Genomic DNA, 15,787 nt, shown 5'->3' with positions numbered 1-15,787 from the left:
GATATGGCCAGATGTATAATTTGGAAAGATTGCTCAACCTGCAGAATGGATGCCTGGTTAGAAAGAGTGAAGCTAAAGCCAAGACAGAAGTTAAAAGGCCATCACAATGTTTGGTGTGAATGACATTTAGGACACAATATAGAGTATTAGACAGTGGGATGAATTAAGTGGAATAGGGAGGAGATTTCAGTGGCAGAATATAACTGGTGGCTTTTCATGATGGTTAAGAAAGAAAAGGAGGAAGTCTATGGAAGGATTCTAGATGACACAGAGTTTGTAACTTTTGCAAGTACTTGGCTAATGATGGAATTCATTCACCCACTGGGGAACAGAACTCTTCCCCTTTAGGCCTTCTCTTTCTTCTCTCCTTCCTCCCTGAACTTTGGGCTCCTGTAAGCCCTCAAATTCCCTCACATAGAGTCCTACCCCTTCTCCTCAGTTTCATTTTTTTTCATGGAGGAGCAGGGGTAGAGTGGCTTGGGAAATGGATACTGCAGAAAGGCTATCTATCAGACAATCAGAACTACAGCATTCCCAGAATGGCCCCCTCAACGTATATTGTATTGGCTATGATGGCACTAGCATCTCTTTGCCTTTAGTTGCTTTGCCAAATGCCTCCTTCTGTTACTCGAGCCTTGGTATGTGCCAGCCCCAGGAATATGGGAAGTAAATATCAATCCTGCCATGATAACACCAATGAGAAGGCATTCCCTTTGAACTCATACTGTCAGAGAATGATTGCTAGCTTGCTTGATTAAGTCAGTCACTCATTCAACAAATACTAAGACATTATATTAGACAGTTAATGTTCAGAGATCATAAGACATTTGAGGTCCCATCCTTTCATTGAGCTTATAGTCTAGTGGAAAAAGACAGAAAATATATAAGTAAATAAATAAAGATAATATCATACAGTGATAAGTGCTATAAAAAATAAAACAGAGTTTATGAAGTGGGGATGGGTTTCATTAGATACAGTGATCACAGAAAACCCCTTTGAGGGGGTGGCTTTTAAGCAGGAAAATGGAAAATAAGCAAAAACCAGAGCTTGCTGGAGAATATTTCAGGCCACAAACAAACAAACAACCACAAAATAACAGAAAGTGCAAAGTCTTCTAAGTGGGAAACATCTTGCAGTGTTGCAGTGTTCTAGGAACTGGCAGAAGGCTGATGTAAAGGGGAAAGAGATACGAGATGAGGTTGAAGAGATAAACAACCCAAATACAGGATCTAAGCCAAGGCAGGGAACACAAAAGAAGGTTTTAGAGAAAAAAAAATAATCAGTTTGGCATATTCAGTAAAAGTACAAGAGTTCTGATGAACATAACAACTACAGCCTAAGGTTGGCATACATATAAAACCAAATGGAAACAAACACTGTATACGTTCATAACTAATTCAAATACTTAGTCAGGATTTTAAATTATCCAAAGTTACAGGGTAAGTTATAGGCACTAGTTACTGGCAAATCAGGACAAATTTGGATTTCTGGCATGAATTATATGTGTTTATGCATTTATCGAAATGATCAAGTGGTTTTTGTCCTTTATTCTACTGATATGGTGTATTACATTGATTGATATTTGGATGTTAAGCCAACTTTATATTCCTGGGATATATCCCACTTAAAGATAGTGGATAATCCATTTATAAGTTATTTTAATTTGGTTTACTAGTATTTTGTTGAAGATCTTTGTGTTTATATTCATAAAGAATATTTGTCTTTGCTTTTCTTTTCTTGTGATCTTTGGTTTTGGTAGCATAGTGATACTGACCTGACTGTCACCTCCTCTTCTGTATTTTACAAGACTTTGTGAAGACTTAGTATTCATTCTTCTTTAACTGTCTGGCAAAATCAATGGTGAAACCATCTGGACCTGGGTTTTTCCTTGTGGGAAGTTATTGTATTTATATAATCCTATTTATTTCTGTAAGGTCAGTAGTGATGTCCCCTCTTTCATGATTTTAGTAATATGATTATTCTCTTGTTTTGTGTGTGTGTGTGTATGTGTGTGTTTTGTGTTCCCCACAGCCCTTGGTCAGTCTAGCTAAAGGTTCATCAGTTTTACTGATCTTTTCAAAGAACCACCTTTTAGATTATTTGATTTTCTTTAATGTTTTTCTATTTTATTTAATTTCACTCTAATATTTATTATTTTCTTCCTTCTGCTTCTTTTGGGTTTAGTTTGCTCTTCTCTTTCTAGTTTCTTAAGGTGGAAGGTCAGTTCCTTCTTTTTAATACAGGCTTTACAGTTATAAATTTCTCTCTGAACACTGCTTTAGGCTGTTTTTACATTGTGCATAATTTTCACCAATTTCAAAATAATTTCCCTTGTGATTTCTTCTTTGAGCCATTGTTTATTTAGGAGTGTGTTATTTAATTTCAACATATTTGTGAATTTCCCAAATTCCCTTCTGTTATCGATGTCTAATTTCATTCAATTGAGGTTAGATAACACACTTTGTATGGTTCTAATACTTTTAAACTGATTGCATCGTGTTTTATGGCCTAACATATAGTCTAAAACAGAAAATGTTCCATGTGCACTTGAGAATAATGTGTTCTGATATTGTTTGGTAGAGCGCAATATAAATGTTTACTAGATCTAGTTGGTTTGTAGTGTGTTCAAGTCTTCTATTTCTATGTTGATGTTCTGTCTAGTTGTTCTATTGTAAGTGGAATATTAAAATATTCAGTTTTTATTGTTGAATTGTCTATTTCTCCTTTCAATTCTTGTCAGTTTTGCTCCATGTATTTCGGGGTTCTATGATTAGGTGCATATATCTTTATAATTGTTATATCTTCCTGATGGATTGACCATTTTGTCATTATAAAATCTTCCAGGCTTCTACAGAGTGGGGGTAAAGAGGATGGGAACAGAGTTCTCTGGCCTTACTGAGAATCAGCCATTTTTCTTGACTAACACTCCTCAGATTGTTGTGAGCCTTTGGTTAGAGTTTGGAGAGAAAGTTTATTTTGCCAATTTTTGAAAATGTTCTTGTTGCTTTTATGGAAGAGTGGATTTTCAGAAGTTCTCACTTCACCACTCCAGAATTGCTTCCTTATTAGAGATTTTAAGGTTAACTTTAACTGCCCACTTAAGAATTTAAACCACTCTCTCCTTCTTAATGTACTTTATTTGGTTTCCTGGACAATATGTTCCCTGAAGTTTCCTCATGCTTCAGCTATCCTATCCTTCACATTTACTGAGTTATACTCTTCTCTTTAGCCTCTAAATGTTGTAGATGACTTCTCCAGCCTTATGGCTTTAAATATCATCTATATGTATGAAACCTGAATTAAATCTCCAGTCCAGATATCTTTTCTGAACACCAGACTTACATTCCATATAATCAGCACCCAGAAGCACTAGTTGTGTCCCTTATCAAGCATGACCCCCATCAGGTGTAACCATTATCCTGACTATTGTTTCTATGTGTAAATTCCTTCCTGGCATTTGTTGGGAAATTTATATATTTTTTCTGAATTTCAAATACTGAGAAAAATAGTTGAGAAATCAGCAAAATGGAAAAAGTATTATAATTCTACTATAAGAATTAAAGCTTAACAATAGACACAGAAGCATGACTGGCTTAAAGAAATCTACTAATGTCAAGTGAAAAGCAAGGACAGGAAATGCTGGCACACTGAGTCAAAAGTATTGAAATTCTAAATATCAACACAGGAGTACATGTTGATTGGATCAGTTGATTCTGCTTATTATAAGTGTATCTTTGTAGCCCTGTATGCTGCTAACAGCAAGTCATTCTTGCAAATTAGATATTAAGTCTATATGCATAGTATACAATATACAAACCCTGTGAGTGTCTTTTCAAGATATAACAAGTTTGAGAAGCAAAATAAACCCTTAAACTGGCAATTTTGACTTTTGATTTTGTATAGTTCTGTTACCTTGCTAAGAGATCCAAATGTTTTAATTCAAATACTACCCAATAAGGTTTGCTGGTGTTTTCCAGTGTTTGAGTATCTTCTATAGTAATGTTACTGGCATTTGCTAATACTTATAAACTTGCTATTTCTTATTTTAAAAAGTTGTATATCCATAATAATGAGCAAAGAGCATGAAAGTCTGAAGTGTTTTATGAATAACATTTAATTTATGAAATTCTTGGGAATTCCAACTCTTATTCCTGATTTCCATAGTTTAATATGATAGAAATTTGGAAATACTACCAACAGCAATGACGGATGAGATATTAAAGACTTCTAACACCACAGATTAGTTTTGCCTATTTTTATATATGACATAAATGGAATCATGCACTATATACATAGATGTGTCTGGCTTTCACACAGCATTAAACCTGTGACCTCATCCAGATTGAGTTGTTGAGTATAATATACTTGTCATTCTTATATAGTATTCCATTTTATGAATATGTCACAGATATTTTTATTGAAGTATAGTTGATTTACAATGTTGTATTAATTTCTTTGTCACAGATTTTTAATCCATTTTGATGGACATTAGGGTAGTATCAAGTCTACTAAAATTAGCTCTGCTATGAACATTCATTATATGCCTTTGGTAGACATAAGTACTGATTTATGTTTGGAAATTACTCAGGACTAGAGACGCTAGGCTATATGATACATGTATGTCCAGCACTAGTAGATACCACCAAACAACTTCCCAAAACCTTTGTACAAATTTACATTCCTATCAGCAATTCATTTTAGTTATCCTAGTGGGTGTGGAGTAATATTCTCTGGACTGCAATTTGCATTTCCCTGCTGACTAATGTAATTGATCACTTTATGTGGGTGATTGGAAAACCCTGTTTTATAAGGTGACTGTTCAACACTTTGGCCTTTTTTTTTCTATTGAGGTTTCTGACTACTACTTATAGACTTGTAGGGGATATCAATAATTATGGATTTGAGTAATTTGCCATGTACATGCAATGCAAATATTTTTTCCCACTCTATGGCTTGCCTTTTCACCATTATCTTTTGATAAAGAGAATCTCTTAATTTTTAACATATTCCAAGTTATCCTCTTTTACCTTTGTGGTTAGTGCTATTCTATGTCCTGTTTAAGTAATTTATATCTCTTCTAATATCATAAAGATATTCTCTTATGTTTTCTTCTAAAAGCTTTATTGTTTTACCTTTCACCTTTTCACATTTAGATTTGTAACCCATCTGGAATTTATTTTTGTGTATGTGAGAGATAAAGCCCCCCCCCACCTCTGTGTGTGTGTGTGTGTGTGTGTGTGTGTGTGTGTGTGTGTACTTTCTGCTATGCCCCATTAGTCTATTTTTCTATCTTTGCAACAATAATACATATTGCTTTAAAGTATACCAAAGCTTTAACACTTTAAAATAAGTCTTCTTACCTGGTATTGGATTTGATTTGATTGTAAACTCTGATTATAAACTCTCCAGCTTTGTCTTTTTCAAGATTGTCTTAGCTATTTTTGGCACTCTTATATTTGTATTTAAACTTCAGAATCAGTGTTGTTTTCTTTGTATTTATCCTGCTTGGTGTTTACCAATTTCTTGAATCTTTGGATTGATAACTTTCATCAGTTTTAAGAATGACTGACCTTTAGCCACTTAATGATTGCTTTTGCTCATTTCTCTTCCTGTTTTTCTTCTACAAAATTACACATGACAATATATTTTACTGTGTCCCACATATTAATTTACTCTTTTCTGTGTTTTTGTCTCTCTGTACTTCAGTTTTGCCATTTTCTATTTAACTATTTCTAAGATCTCTAATCCTGTCTTCTACTTATTAAATCCACCCTTTGAATTCTGAATTTTTGATATTGTACTTTTCCATAACTAATTTCTAATTTATTCTCCTTTATAGATCCCAATTTTCTGTTGAAATTCCCTATCTTTTATCTATTTTATTCATCTTTTCCCTTTTTTCTTGAACATATTAACCATAGTTTTTAAAAGTCCTTATCTACAATCTGATATCTGAATCACTTGTATGTCTGTTTTCATATTCTGGTTTTGGTTTTGGATCTTGGTTTTAGATCACATTATTCTGCCTATTGGTATGCCTAATGATTTTTTATTGAATTCCAGACATTGTGTAATAAAAATATAGAGTTTTCAGATGATGTTGACTTCCACGAGAGAGACTTCATTCTTTCCTTTGTTAGGCAGATAGTGTGGGATAATTATCACCTTAATCCCATAAGGCACTGAGCTGTGTCATGGTTTTGGTTAAACTTAGTCTGTCTCTGATATTCCCTTATATTTAGGACATAGCTTCTCCAGGATTTTAAATGGATAGCCTAGCATGTCATCTTTTTTATAGCATTGGGATACTGTAGGAAAGCCAGCTCTACTTTCCAAAGGTTTTCATATTAGTTATTATACTTTGTACAAATTCAAAATTCAGCAATTGTATTGAGAGGGGTATCAGTCAAGAGGCTGAGATCTCTTAGATCTCTACTTTTATCACTTTAGTGTTGTGTGACCATCAGAATTATTACTTTTTTTAAAATATATCATCCAGCAGCAGCCCTATGCCCAGGGCCAAACTTGAATTCCAAGTTGCAATCCATGGCCAGAATTGGCAAGTACCACCAAGAATGAAGAAGCTACAGGTCACAGATTCATCTGTGAGAGGTTCTACCCTTTCTCCAGAATTTTAGTCTCTTCAATCCTTATTGCTCAACAGTTCTGGGTCTCCTAATTGTTCATGAGGGGAGCATTGTTTATCCACAAACAACTCTATCCTACCCAGAGTGGAAGTAATACTCATCTAACTTGATAGTAAATCCATTAGGACAGAAATGTACAAGTCACCCTTGAGTTCTCTCTTTTTCTAATATTCCACAACTAATTCATTGGAGGATCCTCTGAGATTGTCCTTCACAATATATCCAGAATCAAATTACTTCTTACCATTTATGCCACTAGCACTCTTACTTGAGCCATTATCATCTCTCATCTGAAATACTGCAATAACCTCTTAACTGGACTCCCTGCTTCTACCTTTCTCATACTTATATTTTTAACAGAGTATCCATAATGATTCTTTAAAAACCATAAATCAGATAACATAATTATTTTCTTCAAAATACTCCAATCACTCCCCATTTTCCCTCAGAATAAAATTCAAAGCCTTTTAATGTTCTTCAAGACTTAGATGACCTGATCCCCTCTTTGATCTCATATCTGATATACTTATCTGACTCCCTGGCTGTTCCCTCTAACTAGAGTATTATTTACTCAAATATCTGCCTTGTTAAACCCTTTACCTCATCAAAATTTCTTCCCAAATATCACTTTTTCAAAGAGGCCTATGCTGATTACTCTATTTTAAATTTCAATGGCAATGCTCATCTTCCACCTAGACATGACTGACCCCACCTTATTCTGTAGTACTTTTATGTCTTCTCATGGTGCTTCTCATTTTACAACATACTTTACTTTTTCATCTAGTGTTTGTTTTCTCTTTTGCCATCACTCTGTCCTCTACAGTGTAAGCTCCATACGGGCACGTCTTTGTTTTATTCATGGATACATTCCAAGCTCCTAGAACAGAGCCTGGCCCATGGGAGACAATCTGTAAATATTTGACAATGATTGAAAAAAATATGTCACACACAATTACTTAGGTCTTTTCAAACGCACTTTCTACTTCAAAATACAAAGATAAATCTAATTTAGAGATGATCAACACAGACCTTGATATATTGCTCTGATGACTCCCAAATGAAACGTACTCTGAAATTCTTAGTCAGAAACTCACTCTAATTCTATTCAATTTTGATTTTTCTAATTCATTTGAAAATAGGCTATGTATCTATTCATTTCTCTGCCAGATTTACAGCTACTGGCAAAGGCAGTACTCTCTAAAAATGAGGAAATTTCTAGAGTCTCTTCCTGTCTACCATTTACTGTAGGGAATTAGATAGAACTACAGTATATGAGGATGCAGGTAGAATAAGCATTTCAAAAATACAGACACATTCTGTTTGAGGGATCTTGCCTTTAGGAAGCTACTACTGTACTTTATATTAGTTCTATCTTAGTTTGTCTTCTGGATAATTTAGGAAACAGATGTTAATGTTTCAATATAATGAAAGGCAAATTAGTCTAAAATGGTGAAATAAGGTTTCCTGTCTAGAAGGAAAACTGTTAAAGGTTAAATCTCCTCCAGATCAGTTAGTACTACTCCACCCCACTCCCCTTCCTCACTCACATACAAGCCTGAATTAAAGGTCTCAGCTTTTGAAACTACTAAGGGACAGAATAGGAAAAATTCTGTTTCTTTTGGAAAAAGATCAGGCAAACAGAAAGTGAGAAAATACATACAGCTGCCAAACTTCAGTGGGCAGGCATGCACATCCATAGGAAAATCTTCCAAATGCATGGGACACTCGGCATGAATTGTTAACCTAAAAGGAAGAACAACAGAACATGAAATTAAGCTAAAATGAATGATATTAAACATGGAGCTGAGTTCTCGTTCACCAGCAATGGAGTGCTGCTAAGAATAATGGGATTTTATTTGTTTAGGTTCACTGAGATCCAAGACTTTATGAACACAAGGGATGGATTAAATGAACTAGATAGCCTCTCAAAGTAGCATTCAATATTAGATTTTTAGATCAGATATAAATCCCACCTTACCACCTTTAGGAAAACAAATATCATTTGTCTATCCTAACTGAGCTCCCTTAGCTACTTCACCATCAGAGAAGTCTGGAAACACCAGGTACTGACTCATTCACTCCTGATAGCAATTTAATTATTTCCAAAATAATTCTCCTCATCAGGCTATCATGTGAGTTAAATAATTTAGAGATTGCACTGGAGAGGAGAGATGTATAGAAAGAATATCTTTCTTTTTATATTTATTTATTTGATTGCACCGGATCTTAGTTGCAGTAGGAAGGATCCTTCGTTGCAGTTCGTGGGCTCCTTAGTTGTGGCATGTGAACTCTTAGTTGCAGTATGCATGTGGGATCTAGTTCCCTGACCATGGATTGAACCCGGGCCCCCTGCATCAGGAGCGTGGAGTCTTAACCACTGCACCACCAGGGAAGTCCCTAGAAAGAATATCTTTAACCTGATAATAAACAAGCACAAAAGATGGCTCTGCTGCTTACAGCAACTGCTATAGCTTTGTTTAAGAAGATGGTTCTTCGAGAATACATACACATACTTGTACATGTACACAAACACACACAGTAGCTGGCCAGAAAAAAATTACAAAGTTTATGGAGGACATCAAAAACCTCAGAGGTCAAGTCTGAAGAGCTCATGTTCTCTTAATAGGGACAACATATTGGAGAGACTGTTCATGGATCCCTCAGTGGAAATCTGGATAGGGTACGACTTGCCATGCCCACATACTCATTCTTCTGCATCAGTCTGTCTAAATAATCGATTCCAAAGTTTCCCCTCTGTTTTCCTGCAGATATTTTTGAGCCTCAACTTTCTTTGGCCTAGAAAGTAGCCTGCTATGTGTAAATGGGACTCACACAGCAAAAATTCAGAATAATTTGGCACCTAACTCTGATGAGCTATTTCTAGCTAACCTGTATACCTCCTGGTTATATTGGATTCAATCTCTGCTATCCTCTTGGATGGCCAACTGGCAAGAATCTCCAATCCTGGCTAATTCTTTTTTTTTTTTGCGGTACGCGGGCCTCTCACTGTTGTGGCCTCTCCCATTGCAGAGCACAGGCTCCGGACACACAGGCTCAGCGGCCATGGCTCACGGGCCCAGCCGCTCCGCTACATGTGGGATCTTCCCGGACTGGGGCACGAACCCGTGTCCCCTGCATCGGCAGGTGGACTCTCAACCACTGCGCCACCAGGGAAGCCCCTGGCTAATTCTTAAGCATGATAAATGTGTGACACCTCATAAGTGATCAGAGTAGCAGTAGTAGATATTGCTCAAAGCAGGCTGACTAAAGCAAACATGCTCAAGTATTTATTAGCAAGAACCCTAGGCTGGAAGGCAGAAGCCAAGTGTGTGCCCTTCAGCAAATATTTACCCATATCTTATTTTCCATTTCCTTATCTAAATAGTAACAGGTGAGAAGTAGATGGCAAGTGTCCTTGCAGCCCTAACTAATCCCTTAGATATTTATAAAAATTCTCATGTGTCTTGGACAAAAGCTCTATTCCCAAGTCAGCCTGCAATACCCTACCAATCTACCCTTTATTCTTAAGGCATAAATAGGGGGTTTCATGACTCAAAGAATCTGATATAAGAGAAATGTCTTTCACTGAGAAGCTTGCTCCTGTTTGAGAATTAAAAGATTTCATGAGGGTTTAATAAAGAAAATTGTGTTCCTTCTCTCCACTTAGTATTTCCAAGATACTGCGTCTTATGAGTAATGCCAAGGGGAAATTACTTTATGTCTACCCAGCTGTCCTAGGGACATGGCAAGTAAAACCACAACAAATAGATAATCAAAGCAAGGTGCAAAAGGTATTGATTTCTGCTTAGGAGCAGAACTGATTCATAATAACTTTCCTATCTTCCTTCCCATCCACTTCTTGCCCATCCCACCTAAGCATAGAGCAGTGATGAGAAGGCACGTGTTGGTTGGGGTGGGGTACTTCACAAGCCAAATTATGCTATGCTCTTTTCCTTGGTTCTTAAATGCATCCTAATGCTCTCTGAACAACTGCATCATACTGTCTTCTCTTCTTGCCTTCCCTCCTCCTTGTTACAACTTTCAAGACCCTTCAAGCTTTTTCTGCAGCAGAAAGCATCCTGACTACACTCAGGCTAATAGACTCATCACCACAATCTATGCCATAAACAGATCCACCCCCTTCAAAACTCTCCTTCCACCCTCTTTTATTTTATTGTTATTAAATTATTATGATTTTTGTGACAAAAACACTTAACATAAAATCTGCCCACTTAGTACGTTTTAAGTATTCAACACAGTATTTTTAATTGGCTGGAATAGACATTACTCCAAAGAAGATATACAAATGGCCACAGGTATGAAAAGGTGCTTAACATCACTAGTCATCAGGGAAATGCAGATCAAAACCATAATGAGGTATCACCTCACATCTGTTAGAATGGCTATTATCAAGAAAGATAAGAGATAACAAGTGTTGGCGAGGATATGGAGAAAAGGGAACCCCAGTGCACTCTTGGTGAGAATATAAATTGGTGCAGCTCCTATGGAAAATAGCATGGAGGCACCTCAAAAATTAAAAATAGAACTACCATAGGATCCAGCAATCCTACTTCTGGGTATATATATCCAAAGGAATTGAAATCAGGATCTCAAAGAGATGTCTGCTCTCCCATGTTTATTGCAAAATTATTCACAATAGCAAAGACATGTAAGCAAACTAAGTGTCCATCAACAGATGAATGGATAAGAACATGTATATACATACAATATAATATTACCCAGCCTTAAAAAAGAAGGAAATCTTACCATTTGCAACAGCACTGATGAACTTGGAGGACATTATGCTAAGTGAAATAAGCCAGACAAAGACAAATACTGTAGGATTTCACTTATATGTGGAATCTAAAATAGTCAAACTCATAAAGCAGAGAATAGAATGGTGGTTGCCAGGAACTGGAGTGAAAGTGGAGGTATTAGTGAAAGGGTAATAAATTTCAGTTATACAAGATGAAGGAGTCTTAGAGATCTACTGTACAGCAAGTAGTCTTCAGTTAGCTTTTCAAAGAAGGTCCAAGACCCCTCAAAATGTGATAATCAGATCATAGGACCTCAGTCCCAGCCAGGTTTTAACCTGTTTTGATTCCTATGCAAAGACCAGCAGTAAAAGGTAATATAGGAAATTCCCTTCTTTGGGGATGAAAGACACAGATGGGAATACAGATGCGAAGGAGGTACTTTTTAGCCCTTCATGCATGCACATACATACCCACACCCTCCTCAGGTACTGCCCTCATTTCACTGTTCACTATGTTTTGTAGCACCCTGGCTCCCTTGTCATCCCACCCTTTGCTTCTCAACAGCTGGTTTTTATTCCACCACAGTAATAAGTTAAAGTTTTATTACTTCCATAGCACCCTAACTTGTATCTCTACTTTTACCCTTTCTCCTTATAGTATTGGGTTGGCCAAAAAGTTCACTCGTGTTTTTCCATAACATCTTACAAAAAACCTGAACAAACTTTTTGGCCAACCCTATATATTCTCTACAGGATAGCCGTCTAGTATTTCCTCATCTTCTACAGAGTAAAAGCCAAAGTCCTTGCTATGGCTTACAGGGTCTTACATGATCTTATCTTCTGTTCCTCTCTGGCTTATCTTCTACTATGTATGCCCTCCCTTGCTCACTCTGTTCCAGCCACTCTGGCTTCCTTGCTGCTCTTTCAACATGCCAGTCTCTATTACATCATAGCCCTTGCACTAGGTATGCTTTCATGCCTCTTTCAAGTCTTTGCTTAACTATCTTGTTTTTTTTCTTATTATCTTGTAAATGAGGCCTACCCCAACCTCCATTCAGTTTACTATCCATACTATGGTGAGTAAACTTTACCATGCGCTTTCTTTTCCCATAGTACCTAACTTATAACATGCCATGTAATTAATTTTTTCTATTTATCATCATTTTTTTCTCCTTACTGTAGAGCTATGGATTTTTGTCTTGGATCTTCTTTGATGTGTGCCAGGAGCATAGCACAGTACCTAGCACATTGTAGGTGTTCAATACATATCTATTGAATCAATTAACTAACGAATGATTTTTCTTTCCTAAAAGCATGTATTTCTGTGAAGACCTTGCAGACGCGAGGTATAGATCAGGCAATATAGGGTTCAGGTATTCCGAGGGTTCCAGGTAAATAGCATCTTTCTTTCTTTTCTTTTTTTGATTTTTTAAGAGAACTTTATTGGAGTATAATTGCTTCACAATACCATGTCAGTTTCTGTTGCACAATAAAGTGATCAGCCATACGCATACACATGTCCCCATATCCCCTCCCTCTTGAGCCTCCCTCCCACCCTCCCTATCCCACCCCTCTAGGTCATCGCAAAGCACCAACAGGCAAATAGCACCTTAATATGATTCCTTAATAGCATAATATCTCAACCTATACTTAGTGTTCATCTAGCCTCTTTCCTAGAACTTCAGATCTGAAAGACCCTTATAGAAAGCATCCAGTTTTATCCCATCATATATTTGACATATGATAAAGCAGAAGGGAAGAACATTTCTCAAATAACCCAACAAGTCTGGGATAGATCTTCGTGGCATGTGGGATCTTCCCGGACCGGGGCACGAACCCGTGTCCCCTGCATCGGCAGGCAGACTCTCAACCACTGCGCCACCAGGGAAGCCCAACAAATAATTTTTGATCATGTACTATATGCCACGTATTATTCTAAGCAATATAAGTACCTCAGCAAACATACCAAGGTTGTTACCATCTTGAAGCTTACATTTGAGTAGAGGGAAGACAAAAAAGAAACAAGTAAAATAAGTAAACTATATAATGTGTTAAAAGGCAATATGTCTCAGGAAAAAAAAATAAGATGTGAGTAGAAACTATTGACGAGGCATTGCAATTTTCAATAGCATGTTCAGGGAATACCTCACAGAGTAGGTGACATTTAAGCAACGAACCTGAAGGTAATGAGAGTGAGCCTTATGGACACCTGGAAAAAGAACATTCAAAGTAGAGGGAGCAGAAAATGCAAAGGCCCTGAGGTAGAAATGTGACCAATGTGTTCCAAAAATAGCAACTATGCCACTGTGGCTGTAGTGGAGGGACCAAGGGGGAAGATTAATAGAAGATGAGTTCAAAGAGGAAACTAGTGGTTACCAGTGCGGAGAGAGAAGGGAAAGGGGAAGGGAAAAGATAGGGGTTGCAGATTAAGAGGTACAATGCACTATGTTAAAATAAATAAGCTACAAGAATATATTGTAGAACACAGCAAACATAGCCAATATTTTATAATAACTTTAAGTGGAGTATAACCTTTAAAAATTGTGAATCACTTGTACACCTGAAACCTATATAATACTGTACATCAGTTATACCTCAAGTAAACAAAAACACTCTTCAGGAGTGGTTGAGGTGTCAGGCAGGCTATTTCTATTATCATGGAGTAAAGGGCAGGATCTGACATTAATGTTGAAATAGAAAAGATAGTAAAATCATTAATAGCCATTATTAGTAGAGGATGAGTCACTTGAAATATATCACCACTAAACACCCAAACCAAGCAGTATATTAGTCATAAGAATCCCAGTTTTCTGCAAATGGCATTGCTTTGTTCTTTTTAATGGCTGAGTATTCCATTGTATATATGTACCACGTCTTCTTTTTTTATTAATTTTTATTGGGGCATAGTTGCTTTACTATGTTGTGTTAGTTTCTGCTGTACAGTAAAGTGAATCCACTATACATATACATATATCCACTCTTCTTTTGGATTTCCTTCCCTTTTAGGTCACCACAGAGCATTGAGTAGTTTCCTGTGCTATACACTAGGTTCTCATTAGTTATCTATTTTACATATGGTAGTGTATATATGTCAATCCCAATCTCCCAATTCATCCCACCCCACCTCCCCACTGTGGTGTCTGTACGTTTGCTCTCTACGTCTGTGTCTCTATTTCTGCTTTGCAAATAAGTTCATCTGCGTGATTTTTCTAGATTCCATATATAGCAATATTATACAATATATGTTTTTCTCTTTCTGACTTACTTCACTCTGTACAACAGTCTCTAGGTCCATCCACGTCTCTGCTAATGGCACAACTTCGTTCCTTTTTATGGCTGAGTAATATTCCATCGTATATATGTACCACATTTTCTTTATCCATTCCTCTGTGGATGGACATTTAGGTTACTTCCATGTCCTAGCTATTGTAAATAGTGCTGCAATGAACATTGGGGTGCATGTGTCTTTTTGAATTATGGTTTCTTCTGGGTCTATGCCCAGGGGTGGGATTGCTTGGTCATATGGTAGTTCTATTTTTAGATTTTAAGGAACCTCCAGACTGTTCTCCACAGTGGCTGCACCAATTTACATTCCCACCAACAGTGTAGGAGGGTTCCCTTCACAGCAACATGGATGGACCTAGAGACTGTCATACTGAGTGAAGTCATAATGAGAGAGACAAATATCATATGATACTGCTTATATGTGGAATCTAAAAAAAAAAGGGGTACAAATGAACTTATTTACAAAACAGAAGTAGAATCATGAATGTAGAAAACAAACTTATGGTCACCAAGGGATAAGGCAGGGGGATAAATGGGGAGATTGGGATTGACATATACACACTACTATATATAAAATAGATAACTACTAAGAACCTGCTGTATAGCTCGGGGAACTCTACTCAGTACTCTGTAATGGACTATATGGGAAAAGAATCATGAAAAAAAAAGAGTGGATACATGTATATGTATAACTGATTCACTTTGCTGTACACCTGAAACTAACAAAACATTGTAAATCAAGTATACTCCAATAAAACCTAAAAAAAAAAAGAATCCTAGTTTTCTGCAAGTTTCCCATTAAATCCTCAAGCTATAGGCAAAAGGCTTCAGTACACTGGAAGACCTTGGGCTTCCTAATTGGAATACTAGAGCTTCACTACTGCATTTAGCCCTTATATGGAGCACATCTAGGTTTTAACAATTACCTCAGATGTGTTGCTCCATCCTCATTTTCTGATATTCACACTTTTCCCCCACTCTCCAGCCATCTGCCAATACTTGTGATTTTGCCAAACAAAGCTCTCATGCTTTTGTGCCTTTCTACAAATTGCTGGGTTCTTTTTTGTCCTGCCAGGAATGCCCTTTCCTCTTTATATG

The 15,787-nt window shown here is 36.7% G+C and overlaps 1 protein-coding gene across 1 annotated transcript in view; it reads right to left on the bottom strand.

Moving 5' to 3' along the window:
* Positions 1-15,787, bottom strand: part of GABRA3 (gamma-aminobutyric acid type A receptor subunit alpha3) — an 82,697-nt gene that overhangs the window by 44,412 nt on the left and 22,498 nt on the right. Inside the window, exon 3 of the mRNA XM_024760067.1 lies at positions 8,309-8,391. Coding sequence (XP_024615835.1) covers positions 8,309-8,391 — 83 coding nt within the window. The remainder of the gene's footprint in view (positions 1-8,308; positions 8,392-15,787) is intronic.

The sequence above is a fragment of the Neophocaena asiaeorientalis genome, unplaced genomic scaffold (genome assembly GCF_003031525.2).
Source record: "Neophocaena asiaeorientalis asiaeorientalis breed wild unplaced genomic scaffold, Neophocaena_asiaeorientalis_V1.1 scaffold1159, whole genome shotgun sequence".
Taxonomy (NCBI): Eukaryota; Metazoa; Chordata; class Mammalia; order Artiodactyla; family Phocoenidae; genus Neophocaena; species Neophocaena asiaeorientalis.
Note: the sequence above shows the minus strand (reverse complement) of the source record. Positions and strands in the feature narration are given on the sequence as shown.